At 36.1% G+C, this 15,781-nt stretch overlaps 1 protein-coding gene across 2 annotated transcripts in view; it reads right to left on the bottom strand.

The window, feature by feature from the left end:
* VMP1 (vacuole membrane protein 1) overlaps positions 1-15,781 on the bottom strand; it is a 142,441-nt gene that overhangs the window by 121,356 nt on the left and 5,304 nt on the right. For both annotated transcript variants that reach the window (XM_055327356.1, XM_055327364.1), the window contains exon 2: positions 1,955-2,056. In XM_055327356.1, coding sequence (XP_055183331.1) covers positions 1,955-2,030 — 76 coding nt within the window. In that variant the 5' untranslated portion in view covers positions 2,031-2,056. The remainder of the gene's footprint in view (positions 1-1,954; positions 2,057-15,781) is intronic.

The raw sequence follows: 15,781 nt of genomic DNA, 5'->3' as shown, positions 1-15,781 counted from the left end.
GAGACACACACAGAGAGAGAGGCAGAGACACAGGCAGAAGGATAAACAGGCTCCATGCAGGGAGCCTGATGTAGGACTCAATCCCGGGACTCCAGATCGCGCCCTGGGCCAAAGGCAGGCGCTAAACCGCTGAGCTACCCAGGGATCCCTAATAATCCCATTTCTAATAATGATTAAGTATGAGGTGAAATGTTTCTTGTACAAGTGTATTTAGTTCAATGTTATCTGTCTAAACAAAAGATTATAATCAACTTAAATGTTAACAACAGAAAACAGAAGAGTAATTCTCATACGATGGGAAACTAAACAGTGATAATGATTAAGTTCTTCATGTACAATTACAGCAAAATCCTTAGGAAATATTAAGCTAAAAAAACACTGTACAGGAGAGTAAATATGCCATACTAACATTAATTTTAAATTCCAAGGGGTAGGCAGTAGGGAAAGAATATATAAATGTGCATTCCTTTAGAGAGAAAGAAAAAATACTATGCCTAAGCTCCTAATGTGAAGAGACTATATGACATATGCACACCTATCTCTGAAACCTGAAACTCTTGGTGAAATGGTATAAAATTTATCAATAATCAGAGTAACCAAAAGTCAGAGAAGTGCTGCAAAATGTGTTCTCCAAGGCAATGTAGTGATCAGGACAAAGAGGAGCTACTATTTCACATAGTTTGTACTTCTTCCAACATAAGATAACTTCTATAATATATTATCACCAGGCTAGAGTTTATTTGCAATACATTTGAGATGCCAAACAATTTAGAAGTCAAAAAGAAAACTATTACAATGAACAGAAATGGAAAATCTTTCATTGTCCTTTCAACACAGTAAGGAAAGCTCCTACTTGAACCATCTATGTAAATAAAAGCCATAATTTTCAGGGCTTTCAGGGTTTTTTTTGGGGGGGGGTAAATGTATGAAAAAGAGTCAAATATGCTGAAATTTACCACAAATTCTGATTTTGATTAAAATACAAATTTATTTGTCGCAAATGAAAGATTTAAGATAAACCCACAATGATCACATTCTGACTTTTTTGATATTTGTATGTTTAGGATTATTATAATAAATAACTTTATAATTTACTTCTAAAGTTACAAAGCAGCACGATAAAACTGAGTACCAAACAATCCCAAATAAATATTAACCATACTATAAGATTAACAAATAATTATCTTGTACCTAGACCACTGCTGATGTGACTGTGGTTAGGCTGCTTCTGCTATCACTGTCAAAATTCACCCTATAGAACTGTATGGTCCTATAATTTCATTTACTGTGAAGAGTTCACCAAATGGCCCATAATTTCATTTACTATGAAGCATAAACAAAAGATAATTACAGTAGTCACCCCTTATTTGTGGGGGACATGTTCCAAGACATCAAGTGGATGCCTGAAGCCACAGATAGTACTAAATTCTATATATAGTATGTTTTTTCCTGTATCTATATAGCTGTGATAAAGTTTAATTTATAAATTAGGCACAGTAAGATTGATAGCAGTAACTAATAATAAAAAAATTATAAAAATACACTATAATAGAAGTTATGTGAATGTTAACTCTCTCTCAAAATGTTTTACTGTACTGTCGTCCTTGAGATTACATGATATGATAAAATGCCTATGTAATGAGAGGAAGTGAAGTAAATGATGCAGGCATTGTTACGTTACATTGTGGCATAAGGCTTTTACTGAACTTCTGATAATAGATCATTCTGTTACTGGACTGCAGTTGGCCACAGGTAACTGAAACCATGGAAAAAGAAAATGCAAACAAGGGGCTGGGACTTCTGTAATCTTATATAAAGACATATAAGAATCTTATGTATCTTAACATATTATTAACAAAAGATAGTAAATACTAGATATATTTCTATTTTATTCCAATGAAAAGGATATCATTTAAATGTGTAGATCTTCTACCTCCAAACCACCATAATTTACCTGTGAAGTTTCCATTATATTGTTCCTTGTTCATTGCTACACGTCTCTGGTCACAATTTTTTCCATTCTCTGCCATTTCATAGATCAATAACTCTTGAGGAGCTAACAAGGCAAAATAAAATCCAATGACATGTTACATAGTTCTGCTTTGCATTTATGACTGAATAAAACTGAGAAATCAACATGGTAATAATATTCTACACACTATTTGAATAATGTGTTTACACTTCCATCTTCTCTATTATAATCAAGATTTGAATAATTTGTATAGAAACCCTAATAGAAGTAGCAAAAGTATAAGTCATGTAGTTGTAAACCTTTTCTAGTCATTCCAAAATGTTTATGCTAAATTTACTCTTTATATCGTTTTATATTACATGTATAGATATAAATTTTTACTTTAAACCCCTGTATTATAATATATAAATTGTGCTGACATAATTATTCTACACAAAAATGCAAGATTGTCTATAACTGTTATAATTCTTTTAGGTGTTAGTAAAGCAAATCTTTCTACTCAAGAAGCACAGTACTCTGGGGTGCCTAGATGGCTCAGTCAGTTGGCTGGCTCTTGATTTCAGCTCAGTTCATGATCTTAGGGTGCTGAGATCAAGCTGATTGTCTCTCTTCCTCTGCCCCTTCCACCCCCCAAATAAATAAATTTTAAAGAAAAAGAAGAAGCACAGTACTTTGGTCTGATTGGCAATGCAGAGTCCTTAAAAAACTGAGTGTGCCAGGAATCCTGTTAAGCCTATATTCAACTGATTAGAATATGATATTGTCACGGGTTCGGTCTTTCTATAGTTAGTTGGAACTATTTTATTCCTTGACTAAAATTCTAACTATAATTACTACCTGCAGAATATATGCTTTGTAAAGGAAAATAAGTGAAAGACTATATATACAAAGACTGAACAAAGAGCATACATCCATTACTTCAACAGAAGGTGTCTTTTTTTTTTTTTAAGATTTTATTTATTTATTCATGAGAGACGCAGAGAGAGAGGTAGAGACATAGGCAGAGGGAGAAGCAGGTTCCTCCGAAGAGAGCCTGATGCGGGACTCAGGGACTCCGGGATCATGCCCTGAGCCAAAGGCAGACGCTCAACCGCTGAGCCACTCAGGTGTCCCACAGAAGGTGTCTTCTTTTAGACATAATCCACTTGTGAACACCTTTGTTTTCTTGCCATCATTTCACAATAAGCAAATAAAGAAATCAAGAAATAAAGTATAGGTTTCCACTAGCACAGATGGATAGCCTAGAGTAGATGATTATAAGAAAGCTTGAAAATCTGGATTTGTATCCCAGATTTGTCACTAGTGATGTGATCTTAAGCAAATCTCATTTTTTCTAGATCTTGATTTTCTTTTTTTGTTTGCTTGGATTTTATTAGAACTCACAACCCTGAGACCAAGAGTCATGCTTTACCAACTGAGCTACCAGGCATTCCTAGACCTTGATTTTCGGATCTACAAAATGATAACAAATTCTCGGTGCCACGGTATTGGTAAGAATGAAAGAATGCATGTATGTGTGTGTGTCTGTACATGCATGTGTATAACCACATCAAAAGGGTAGGAGGTTTATGAGGCAGTAAACTGCTTATACTAGAGGAACTACTTCATTGGTACATGCCTCATTGCTATTTCAGTGTCTTTCACTGAAAAAAATCTAAAAATTCTCATTTAAAAAATTCTGGGGTCAAAAAAAAATCCTGGGGTCTGTACCAGGCTCTGAAGACATAAATACAAACAACACAAGGTCCTTGTCTTCCAGAGGGTCCTTCCTTCTGGTAGGGAAGCCAGATGAGCACAGGACTTCACTTAAAATGAAATAGATCCATAATATCTAACTTAGTGGGAAGAAAATAGGTTTTGGAGTCTAACAGAACTGGATTCAAACTCAAACTTAAGTATCTATGAGCTTGGACATATTTCTAAATCTCTCTAAATGTCAGTTTCTTTAATCTGTAAAATAGAGATAACATGACATATATCAAAGCATTGCTATGAGGATCAAACAAGGTAATGTATATAAAATACTAATTATATTCTCTCACTTTTCCTACAAACTCAATATATACTAGTTGTAATGATGAGGAAGAAAGTACAGGATCAAGTATGGGAGCTCAGAGAGTACATTCCGAAGAATTCATAAAAGCTGGAAATTTGATTCTGCAAACTTAAGTCATACTTATGTGAGGATGTTTTCAAAAGATATAGCACAAGCAATTCCAAAAAAAAGATAAATGACGTTATTTTGTGAAAATCTCTAAAACCAGAGAATCACAACAGGTTCACAAAGTGTAAACCTATTCCAAAAATCATGCTTTCTGGGCTTTATAAATAAAATTAACTGAGGATGTTTGGGATTTTCTATCTGATGCATTCGTATCAAGCCTAATTCTGTAAGGAATTTGTTTCAGAGATGAACAGCCATTCACCTACATCACAATAAGTAAAATGTAATTAATTTGTGGCAAAAGGATAAACAAGTCACAAAGGGGTATCTATGTTATGAAGAAAAAATTTTAAAACTTGTCCCTGTGCAAAAGACTGTGATAGCTGAGTTAAAAACTTTTGTCCAAAACAACTTGAGTATATTTGAGTTCTTACTTATAACAATGGTATTATGCAATTATTTGAAGATGTTTTTAAAGATATTGCAATAGGAATTTTCATTTGAGCAAATAATGTGTTCTTACACAATATGCTATAAAAGAAAACAGCTTACTGACATTTCCTATTCAATTCTCTGGAAAACAAAATAGTCTGGAATTTTGTTTTGTAAGGAATAACCAAGGGAAGTTATTTTCTTTTAATCAGTCTACTTCTTACAAACAAAATAAGTTCACAGTTTTATTTTTTATTTTTATTTTTTTTTTTAAGATTTTATTCATTTATTCATGAGAGACACAGAGAGAGAGAGAGGCAGAGACACAGGCAGAGATAGAAGCAGGCTCCATGCAGGGAGCCCCATGTGGGACTTGATCCTATGACTCCAGGATCATGCCCTGGGCTAAAGGCAGGCATTAAACCGCTGAGCCACCCAGGGATCCCAAGTTCACAGTTTTAAAAACAACTTTTGAAAAACTTTTGCCATTCCAAAAGAACTAATAGGGCAAACATGCAAAGAACCACCTGTGTTCTAGTTAAGATTATGAAAGCATCAAAACTTTTTTGCATTTTAACCATTTTTGAAAATATTTTACACTATCCTTTGTCTCTTCAAACTCCCTTGAAAACGGCAACCCGTGTGGCTCAGCGGTTTAGCGCCGCCTTTGGCCCAGGGCGTGATCCTGGAGACCCGGGATTGAGTCCCACGTAAGGCTCCCTGCATGGAGCCTGCTTCTTCCCCTCTGCCTGTGTCTCTGCCTCTCTCTCTCTCTGTCTCTCATAAATAAAATAAAATAAAATAATAAAATAACTCCCTTGAAAACACCCCTAATTCCTTTGTCCCCATCTTCCTCAATCATATACATGTTGCACAACTGCATGTCCCTGAACAACCTGCATTCTTAAGGTCTGTCTGACCAGCTGAATGTAACTGGAGAAAAATCACAAAACTGCACAGCTACTTTAAATTCATGGTCTCATGGTGCCTGGGTGGCTCAGCTGGTTAAGCATCTGACTTTGATTCAGGTCATGATCTCAGGATCCTGGGATCAGCACTACGTTGGGCTCTCTGCTCAGCAGGGAGCCTGCTTCTCCCTCCCTCTGCCTGCCACTCTCCCTGCTTGTGCTCTATCAAATGAATAAATAAAATCTTAAAAATAAATAAATAAAAATAAAAAACTACAAAACTTAAAAAAAAATTTAAATAAAAAAATAAGCTCATATTCTCTCAAAGTAAATAAAGTCTTTACAAAGTTTTTTCTGGAAATTTGTGATGAAACAATGTTAGATTCTGAGGATGTGGATAAATCCAAAGAATTCCTAGATTGTTTAAAGGACTAAAATCTCCTCAAACAGGAATCTAGCACATATTCCTGACAATCAATGGAGCTTACTTTGCAGTGAGTTATAATAACAATTTTATTTTATTTTAATTTTTTAAAATTAATTAATTTATTTATTCATGAGCGACAGAGAGAGAGGGAGAGACACAGGCAGAGGGAGAAGCAGGCTCCATGCAGGGAGCCTGACGTGGGACTCGATCCTGGGCTACCAGGATCACACCCTGGGCTGCTGACGGCACCAAACCGCTGCGCCACCGGGGCTGCCCATAATAACAGTTTTAATAGCCTGCGACTAAGTTTATATATTTATTTCTAGTTTAGTTTATTTATTTATTTGACACACACAGAGAATAAGTGAGCAGGGGGAGCTGCAGAGGGAGAGAGAGGCAGACTTCCCACTGAGTGGGGAGGCAGATGCCATGCTCCATTCCATGACTCCGGGATCATGACCCGAGCTAAAGGCAGAAGTTTAACTGACTGAGCCACCCAGGTACCCCAAGTTAAGTTTTATTTTTAAGAATAAAACTGTTAAACTCTATAGGTCTGTGGATAGGATGAGAAGACAGAAATAAGAAAGAAGCATAAATCAAACATTGAATAATAATTTTCATTGTGAAGATATATTTATATACAAGAAATACTTTAAAAGGTTGCAACTAGCAGATTTTAAGTACAGTTGAAGCATTTAAAATAAAAGGTTGATATTAAAACACGTGGGGTGTTTTGTTTCTCGCAGGAGTGTTGAGAAAATACTGCCAAAATCAGCTCACAAAGGTTCTTTGTAGGCTGTACATCCACTGCTAAGACTATAATACTCCATTCATTTTAAACATTAGCTACATTTGTAATGCAAAAACAATGTGAAACTAAATTACTTTGCGTTCCCTAAAGCAACACAAAAAACATTTAGAATGACATGAAAATAGCAATTCCCAGAGTAATAGGAGTCAGTGGAGAATTTAACATGATAAAAAGAAAAAGAAAAGAGTGATGAAGCCACTGACTAATTTTCTTGGCCACTGTATTCCTAAATAAAATGAACACATTTCATTAAAAATGATTTATTCAAGTGATTCTACATTCTCACAAAAATATTAAGTCCGCTTTCTCAATAATGCACACTGTTCTTCATACAAGGCATGCATGAATATTACACTTTTCAGTAACCTTTCTTGCTTCCAGAAGCATGTATAGTTAATGGGGCTATTCAGTACATTCATTCACAGACTACTTCAAAGTAGCTGTAGACTTCTCTACAACTGTTAAGATTAAGAAATTGCAATTTATTGTTGGAAATTTAGTAGATAATCTAAACAAACAGTAATAAATATATTTTGACTAGTGAGGCTTTTTGATACAGTTTTCCACTTGTGCAGGGGTAAAAAGCCAAAGATAATTCAAACACCATGTACAATATCACTAACTCTTAGATCATCTGGCTCTTAGAACCAGAGATTATCACATGGCTGGGCAGTGTAAAAGTGTGTTCTTTGAAAATTCATTAGTTGAATAAAGTATATGAAAAAAACAAAGTCCTTGAATCCTTTAACTTTTTTTAAAAAAAGATTTATTAATTTATTTTAGAGGGAGGGGGAAATGGAGGGGCAGAGAGAAAAGGGAAGGAATCCTCAAGCTGACTCTCCACTGAGCTTCGGAGCCCCACATGGAAGCTTGATGCAAAGCTCGATCCCAGAACCCCGAGATTGTGACCTGAGCTGAAATTGAGAGCTGGCTATGTAACCAACTGAGCCACCAAGCGCCCCTCTTTTTGAACTTTCTAAAGTCTTAGGGGAATTAGACAAATTAAAACCCCAAGTTAGGATACAATTTATGCATTCAAAATCTCAATATATCTCCCAATAATAGGTCAGTAGGTTATAAGGGTCTATATTTCTGGCCTAAAATGTCCCTCAACTTAATTTAGTGAAGTGTAAAATACATTAAGTAGTCTTCTAATTGTTGAACAGGCCATTGTTCCAGATCTAACTTTTAATTAGATAAAATTTTAAGTAAAGCTACAACCTGGAGAACATTTTAGGGACCCCCCTTTTTCAGAGTTTCATAGCTTTGGGGGGAATGTTTATCTCTCACTTCCAATATGCAAAGATATAATTTTATGTTCCCATGGGTAAAAACATGATTTTTATTTATTTTTTTTAAAAAGATTATTTATTTATTTATTCATAGACACACACACACACAGAGAGAGAGAGAGAGAGAGAGAGAGAAAGAGGCAGAGACACAGGCAGAGAGGGAGAAGCAGGCTCCATGCAGAAAGCCTGACGTGGGACTCATCCAGGGTCTCCAGGATCATGCCCTAGGCTGCAGGCGGCACTAAACCGCTGTGTCACGGGGGCTGCCCCATGATTTTATTTTAATGGAGAAAATACATAATTTGCAAAATTACAGCTTGAAAAATCCCATTTCTCAGTTTCTCTCAATCTACTAAATGTTCATTCAGTTTTTCATAACCAGTGCAATCTTAGGCAAACATTTTCACCAAAAAGATGGGGGAGTAAGGTTAAGATCTACAACAGTAAAAAGAGTAACATTCCAAAGTTGGGAGATTCAGTCAGTTAACTGTGAGACCTTGGGAATGTTACTTCACATAGCTGATTCTCTCTTTCTGCATCCAATTATCAGGCACATAAAGTAAATTACTGCCATAATTTTCTTTCTATTCTAATAGTCTAAGAATTCTAATAGTCTATTCTAATAGTCTAACCCAGTCCAAGGTTAGGGTTTGGATTTATGTAACAAGAACTATGCTGTATAGTGATTTATAGTTTAGATGCAGATTAGCTAAACTGATATTAACAATCCTTGTAAGGGAACAGTTGTTTTTATCCTTGCCTTCTACAATTGAGAAATTCAGGGCTAAAGGGGCCCTAAACAGCAATTCAGCAGCATACAAACGGCAAAGTGAGAGTTCAACCTCATGTTTATACATCCAAAATCAATGGTTCTTCTGCTACACAAAACAGTCTAGTGAGAGTCCTTTCAATTCTCATCAATGAATTCCTGAGTCAAGAAAAAATAAAACGATAACAAAACAGTTCCAAAAGTTTAGCACGTTCTAGTATTCACAAACATTTCCCATTAGTAAAGAGAACACTCATCTCTGTTGATTCTCACAAACAGATAAATTATGGACTGTCATTAAAATCCTGTGACTTCACCTGTGCTTCTTTCAGTCATTTCTTTGTGGGTTTTTACTGTTTGTGTACTCCTGACAAATTAAAATTTAAATTCAGATTGCTTAACAGACTCCCTACTTTACTGCCCCTAAATGCCTAGGAATATAAACTAGCCCATACAAGTCATTAATAAGAAAATGAATTAAATCACAGAATATCTGCAAATGACCAAGGTACACATTTCAGATTATTTAAATCAAAATGATGGATTTGATCCAGATAATTCTAAGCTTTATGATCTATGAAACAGATTTTTTAAAATTATCTACTCTTTGGAAAAATACTAGAACTTTGTTATCCATCCATTGAAATGTCCTCACTAGACCCACTAAATGGGTAAATGAAAATAAATATTGGTATTTTTTGGTCATTCAACATTAAAGAGGCCAGAATTACCTACAACACTTTCTACATTGAACTGTCATTCTTTGCTCACTTTAAAGGGTTTTTGGGGGTTTCATTTTCTCTTAAATATTATATAGCTTCCTGATAATAATCATTTAGGTACCTTCACTTCTATCTTAAGAAAATTAGAACCTACTGAATAGATAAATTATGGTGTCATTACATGTAACAATGAATTCTTAGCATCCAAATAGGGTTTTATAAAATAATAAACTAAAACACAACACATGGAAAAATGTAAATTAAACTTTCTAGTAATATTTACTATGTGAAGTCAGATACACGTACTAGGAATTTTGAGGGTTCTATCCTTTCTGTAAAAACTGCACCCAGGACTGGATATATTCTTTGAGATATCACTGGTTTCACAAAGGGAAGAGGCAGTCTCCAATGTCCCCCCCCCCCTTCTATCTCTCCAAAAAATAAGTAAACTACGCAACTGACCCAGAGAGACTGAATGGTCTAAGAGCTAGGAAGGTTGCAAGGCATGGTAGGAAAAGAAGAAAACTTGAGCAATAGGAAGGAAAATGGTAAGAGCAAAAGGCAATAGAGAGTGCTCAAGCTATCCTGAGGAAAGATTCTGAGACCAACATCTCTGTAGGAAGACTGAACTTTGGAGGTGGGAAGCTGTATTAGTGACTTTTTCTTTGGGCAAAAATCCATGAAGGAAAACAGACTGTCACCCCAAAATATGTCACTTTGGCATACTGATTACTTTGAATTAAAGGAATTTATAAGAAATGGCACTCTGTTCTTTAAACAGACACATTTACTCTCTTTTTTCTTTCTGAAAGCAAGAAATAAAACTCCCATGTCAAAGGTACCCACCCTGTACCAGAAGGAAGGAAGATACTCTTATCATCAGAGATGGGAACTTGGGGCTGATAAATCTGTACAAACAAGCTTTGTTAAATTAACCCTTATCTTCCTAGTTATGTCTTTACCATTTACTACCTTTGGATCGAACTTCTTTGTCTTGTCAGTTCTTCACAAATTTATTGTTTCTTGGTCTAAAAGGTATAAAAGCGTCCTGCTCTGGTCACTTCTTGGGGTCTTCATTCCCTTGTGAAGGTTTCCATTTACATGCAAAGCCAATTAGTAAAGTTTTATGCTTTTCTCCTACTAATATGTCATATCAATTTAATTCCTAGGTCCAGCAGGAGACCCAAAAGAAGGTAGAGAATATTTCATCTGCTACAACCACAGAGCCACTGATGTAGTCCTAAGTCAGAGGTGTCTTCCTAGCTCTAAGAAGAAAAGTAAACCCTCTTTGTAAATCAAGTCTGTTGGATTCTCAACAGAATAAGATCAATCAATAAACTCACAGAAGTTCCAGAAAACAAGCCATTATCACTATAAACCCCTCCAACTGGCCCCACCAATCCCCTACCTCTTCAGGACAAGAACAAAAGATATTAAAAATTCAGGTACAGATTAAGTATATTACAAAATAGCTATGTATAAAATGTTTACAGAACAATGGATGCAATCACAAAGATGAATAAATTACAAAGATGAATGAATACACAATAAAAACATCACACCTAAATAGATTTGAAGGAAAGAAAAGCAAATGGAACTTCTAGAAGTAATAATTGTTGAAATTAAAAGCCAATGGACAGAAAAAGGTATAGATCAAATACAGATGAAGTGAACTGGATAAGCTATCCAGGGAATTTATTAAGAATGCAGCAGAGAGGGATTCCTGGGTGGCGCAGCGGTTTGGCGCCTGCCTTTGGCCCAGGGCGCGATCCTGGGGACCCGGGATCAAGTCCCACGTCGGGCTCCCAGTGCATGGAGCCTGCCTCTCCCTTTGCCTGTGTCTCTGCCTCTCTCTCTCTCTCTCTCTGTGACTATCATAAATTAAAAAAAAAAAAAAGAATGCAGCAGAGAGGGATCCCTGGGTGGCGCAGCGGTTTGGCACCTGCCTTTGGCCCAGGGCGCGATCCTGGAGACCCGGGATCGAGTCCCACGTCGGGCTCCCGGTGCATGGAGCCTGCTTCTCCCTCTGCCTGTGTCTCTGCTTCTCTCTCTCTCTCTGTGACTATCATAAATAAATAAAAAAAAAATTAAAAAAAAAAAAGAATGCAGCAGAGATAGGAATGGAAAATATAAGCAAATAAAAGACACAGAGGACAGAATGAGAAGGTCTAGTATTTGTTTAATTGCAATCCCAGAAGAGTATAAAGAATGGGAGAAATGTAAATTAAAAAGATAAAGACTTAAAATTTCAAAAAATGAGTCCATCAATCGTTGTTTTTGGCTTTTACTGTTGCTGTTGAGAATTCTTTGATTCTAATTGTTCTTCCATTTTTAGCAATGTGTCCTTTCTTTTCGAGTTCTTTGAAGATCAAGACCTCTACTTCAGTGTTTTGCGATTTGACTGCAGTGTTTCTGGACTGGATTTATTTTCATTTGTACTACTTGGGATATATTGTATTTCCTAGATTGATGGACATCATTTGAGAGACTTGATATTGTTAATATGACAATTTTCCTCAAACTGATATATAGGTTTAATGCAATCTCAATCAAAACTCAAGCAAACTTTTTCTTTTAAGGGTTTTGTTGAGAGAGAGAAAAAAAGAGAGCACGCGCATACACGAACAAGAGGAGGGGCAGAGGGGAAAGCAGACTCCTTGCTGAATGTGGAGCCCAACGGCTCGATCCCAGGACTGGGAGATCATAACCTGAGCCAAAGTCAGATGCTTAACCAACTGAACCACCCAAGCGCCTCTCAAGCAAGCTTTTCAAAAAATTAAAAGTGGGGATCCCTGGGTGGCGCAGCGGTTTAGCGCCTGCCTTTGGCCCAGGGGCGATCCTGGAGACCCGGGATCGAATCCCACATCAGGCTCCCGGTGCATGGAGCCTGCTTCTCCCTCTGCCTGTGTCTCTGCCTCTCTCTCTCTCTCACTGTGTGCCTATCATAAATAAATAAAATTAAATTAAAAAAAAATTAAAAGTGACAAATGGATTCAAATTTATATGGAATCACAAAGAACTCAGAACTGCTAAAACAATTTGGATAAAGAACAAAGCTGTAAGACTTGCACTACTTGATTTCAAGATTTATTATAAAGCTACAGTAATGATAGTGTGGTTTTGGCAAAAGGACAGACATAGATTGGTGGAACAGAATTAGACCCACATATATTGGGTCAATTAATTTTCAACAAACGTACAAAGCAATTCCATGGTCAATGGAAAGTCAATTCAATGGTGAAAGGAAAGTCTTCTCAACAAACAGCACTAGAATAACTAAGTTTTGTTTTTTTTTTTTAAAGATTTTATTTATTCGAGAGAGAGGGGGGGGGGGGGCAGAGACACAGACAGAGGGAGAAGCAGGCTCCGTGCAGGGAGCCCGACGTGGGACTCAATCCCGGGTCTCCAGGATCATGCCCTGGGCCAAGGCGGCACTAAACCGCTAAGCCATCCGGGCTGCCCATAACTAAGTATTTTTATGAAAAAGTGAACACTGACCCTTGTTTCTCAAATGCAACAACTGATTTGAAGTGGATCATAGATCTAAATGTAAGAACTAACACTATAAAGCTTCTAGGAAAAAAAAAAACAGGAGAAAATCTTTGTAGCCTTGGAGCAGACAAACGTTTTTTAGGATTTAAAAAGACAAAATTGATAAACTGGATTTTATAAAGTTTAAAAACTTCTGCTCTTTGAAACATGGTTATGAAAACCAAAAAGGTAAGCCACAGAAAGTGAGAAAATATTTGCAAGATACATGTATCCAACAAAGGTCTTGTGTCTCTATGTATTTATACACATATATTATAGTAATAAATAATGAAGGTGTCTTGTATAGGTATAGAAATAGAGAAACTGACCAAGAAACAGAATAGAGGGCATTTCAAAAGATTCTTGTATTTTTGGAACTCTTTACGGCAAGACAGAGCAGTTGGGAAAGGAGAAATTATTCAAACTGGTTATCCATATAAGAAAAGAAAATTTGGATTACTACTTTGAACCATGCACAAAATTCAATTCCAAGTGGATAAAAGATTTAAAAGTCAAAAAGCAAAACTTTTAGAAGAAAATATAAATACCTTTCTGCCTTGGGGTAGGGAATGATTTCTTAAGACACACAAAAAAGAGCTTTCCATAAAGGAAAACATTAATAAACAGAACACTGAAATTAAAACTTAAGTTCATTACAAGATATCTTAAGTGAAAAGATAAACCAGAGAAAACACCTAACTGAAAAGGACTAAGTAGGCAGATTATATATAAAACTGAAAATATTAAAAGACAACCCTACAAAAGTAAAATAGGCAGAAGACATAAAGAGATATTTCATAGGAGAAGATATATGGCCAATAATGAAGATACCTACTTGATCTCACTGACGATCAAAAAATATAAATCAAGTTCACAATGAGATACCATTTTTATCCAGTATGTTTTACTATGTAACAATTTAGCTCCAAAATTTAGTGACTTCAAAAATCATCTAATATTTCTCACAATTCTGTGAGTTAGGCCGGGCAATTCTGGTCTAAGGTAGGTTGGCTCTTGAACCAGGCAGGTCTCAGCTGGGATGCCTCGTGTAAGGTCCCCTATCCCAGAAGGCTAGTCTGGCCTTTTTTCACATGGTAGGCTCAGGGTTCCAAAGAGCTGTATGAGAAGAAAAGCCCCAATATGCAAGTTTTTCAAGTCTCTGCTTATATCATACTTGCTAATGTCTTCTTGGTCAAAGCAAATCATATAGCCAAGTACACAGTCAAGGAGCAGAGTAACAGTAAAATCATATTACAAAGGGGTATGCATACAATGATGAGAATTTATGATCATTCTGGAATTCAATATTCAATTTTATAATTCACCATACCATTCTTTACATGGATTCTTTCAGCAGAAATTAAGATGACAATAGCAAAGTGCGGAAGACAACGTGTATAAATTGAATACTGGTATAACCTTGCTAGCAATTCTATGTCTAGACATATAGCCAAAAGAACCTCTTGCATATAAAGAGTTGATATGTACAATAATATTTTTTAGCAACACTGGTCTTAATAGCAAAAGCTCTAACAACTCAAATGCCCATTGTCAGAAGAACAAATAAATAAATTGGCATATAATTATACAATGCAATTTTATATAGCAGTGAAAATGAATTTCTTTTTATTAAGATTTTAATTTATTTATTTGAGAGAGAGCAAGCAAGCGAGCGAGAGAAAGAGAGAGGGAGAAAGAATGAACAAGGGAGGTGCAGAGGGAGAGGAAGAAGCAGGCTCCCTGCTAAACAGGGAGCCTGATGCAGAGCTTGACCCCAAGGACCCCAGGCTCATGACCCGAGCTGAAGGCAGATGCTTAATCAACTGAGCCACCCAGGCATCCCTGAAAATGAATTTTTCACTTACTTGTTCAACAAATATTTACTGAGTACATACTATCTGCTAGGCATACTTTGAGATGCATCACTTATCCATAGTTATTACTGATAAATTCAAATATTTAAATTTCTAAAAATAAAAGTTTTGCAAGCATAGAGATCCTAGAGATATCCCTATGATTATTTAATAAAAAATTAAAGAAAAATCTGCTCCATAGAAGCAGTATAAAATCTCCTATAAATAGACCTTAAAAACTTAAAAAGAGGCAGAATAACTTGTATAGTATATTTGATTAAATGCTTTTTGCAATGTGGAGACTTGAAAGTTTCTGGAAGGAATCAGACTCAACAATAAGGAAGTGGTTAGTCAGATCATCAATTTCAACTTCACTGGACTTTGGTCTCATTTAGACCACAGAGCAAGATTTGACAGAACTGCTCTTTTTCTTTTTTAAGTATATAATAATAATAATAAATTATTTAGATATCTTATTTAGATACATATATATATATTTATTTGAGAGAGTGAGAGAGAGCACTAGCAATGGGGAGAGGCAGAAGGAGAGGGAGAAGCAGACTCCCCACTGAACAGGGAGCCCGATGTGGGGCTCAATTCCAGAACCCCAGAATCATGACCTGAGCCAGAGGCACATGCTTAACCCACTGAACTACCCAGGTGCCCAGAACTGACCCTTTTTAAAGAATTCTGAATAAGTAAAATCTTTCACATGCTTTACATGTCTTACATATATACATATATAAAAACATACATGTATATATGTGCGTGTATACAAACTGAAAAATCTTGTTCCCCTCTGTTGTTCCTTATCTATCTAGTATGCTCCCTGCTAGGTTTAACTACTTTTATTAGTTTTGTGTATCTGATCATTCTTCCTTCAAACACTCCTAGGCCCCT

This window comes from Nyctereutes procyonoides, unplaced genomic scaffold, assembly GCF_905146905.1.
Source record: "Nyctereutes procyonoides isolate TBG_1078 unplaced genomic scaffold, NYPRO_anot_genome, whole genome shotgun sequence".
Lineage (NCBI taxonomy): Eukaryota > Metazoa > Chordata > Mammalia > Carnivora > Canidae > Nyctereutes > Nyctereutes procyonoides.
Note: the sequence above shows the minus strand (reverse complement) of the source record. Positions and strands in the feature narration are given on the sequence as shown.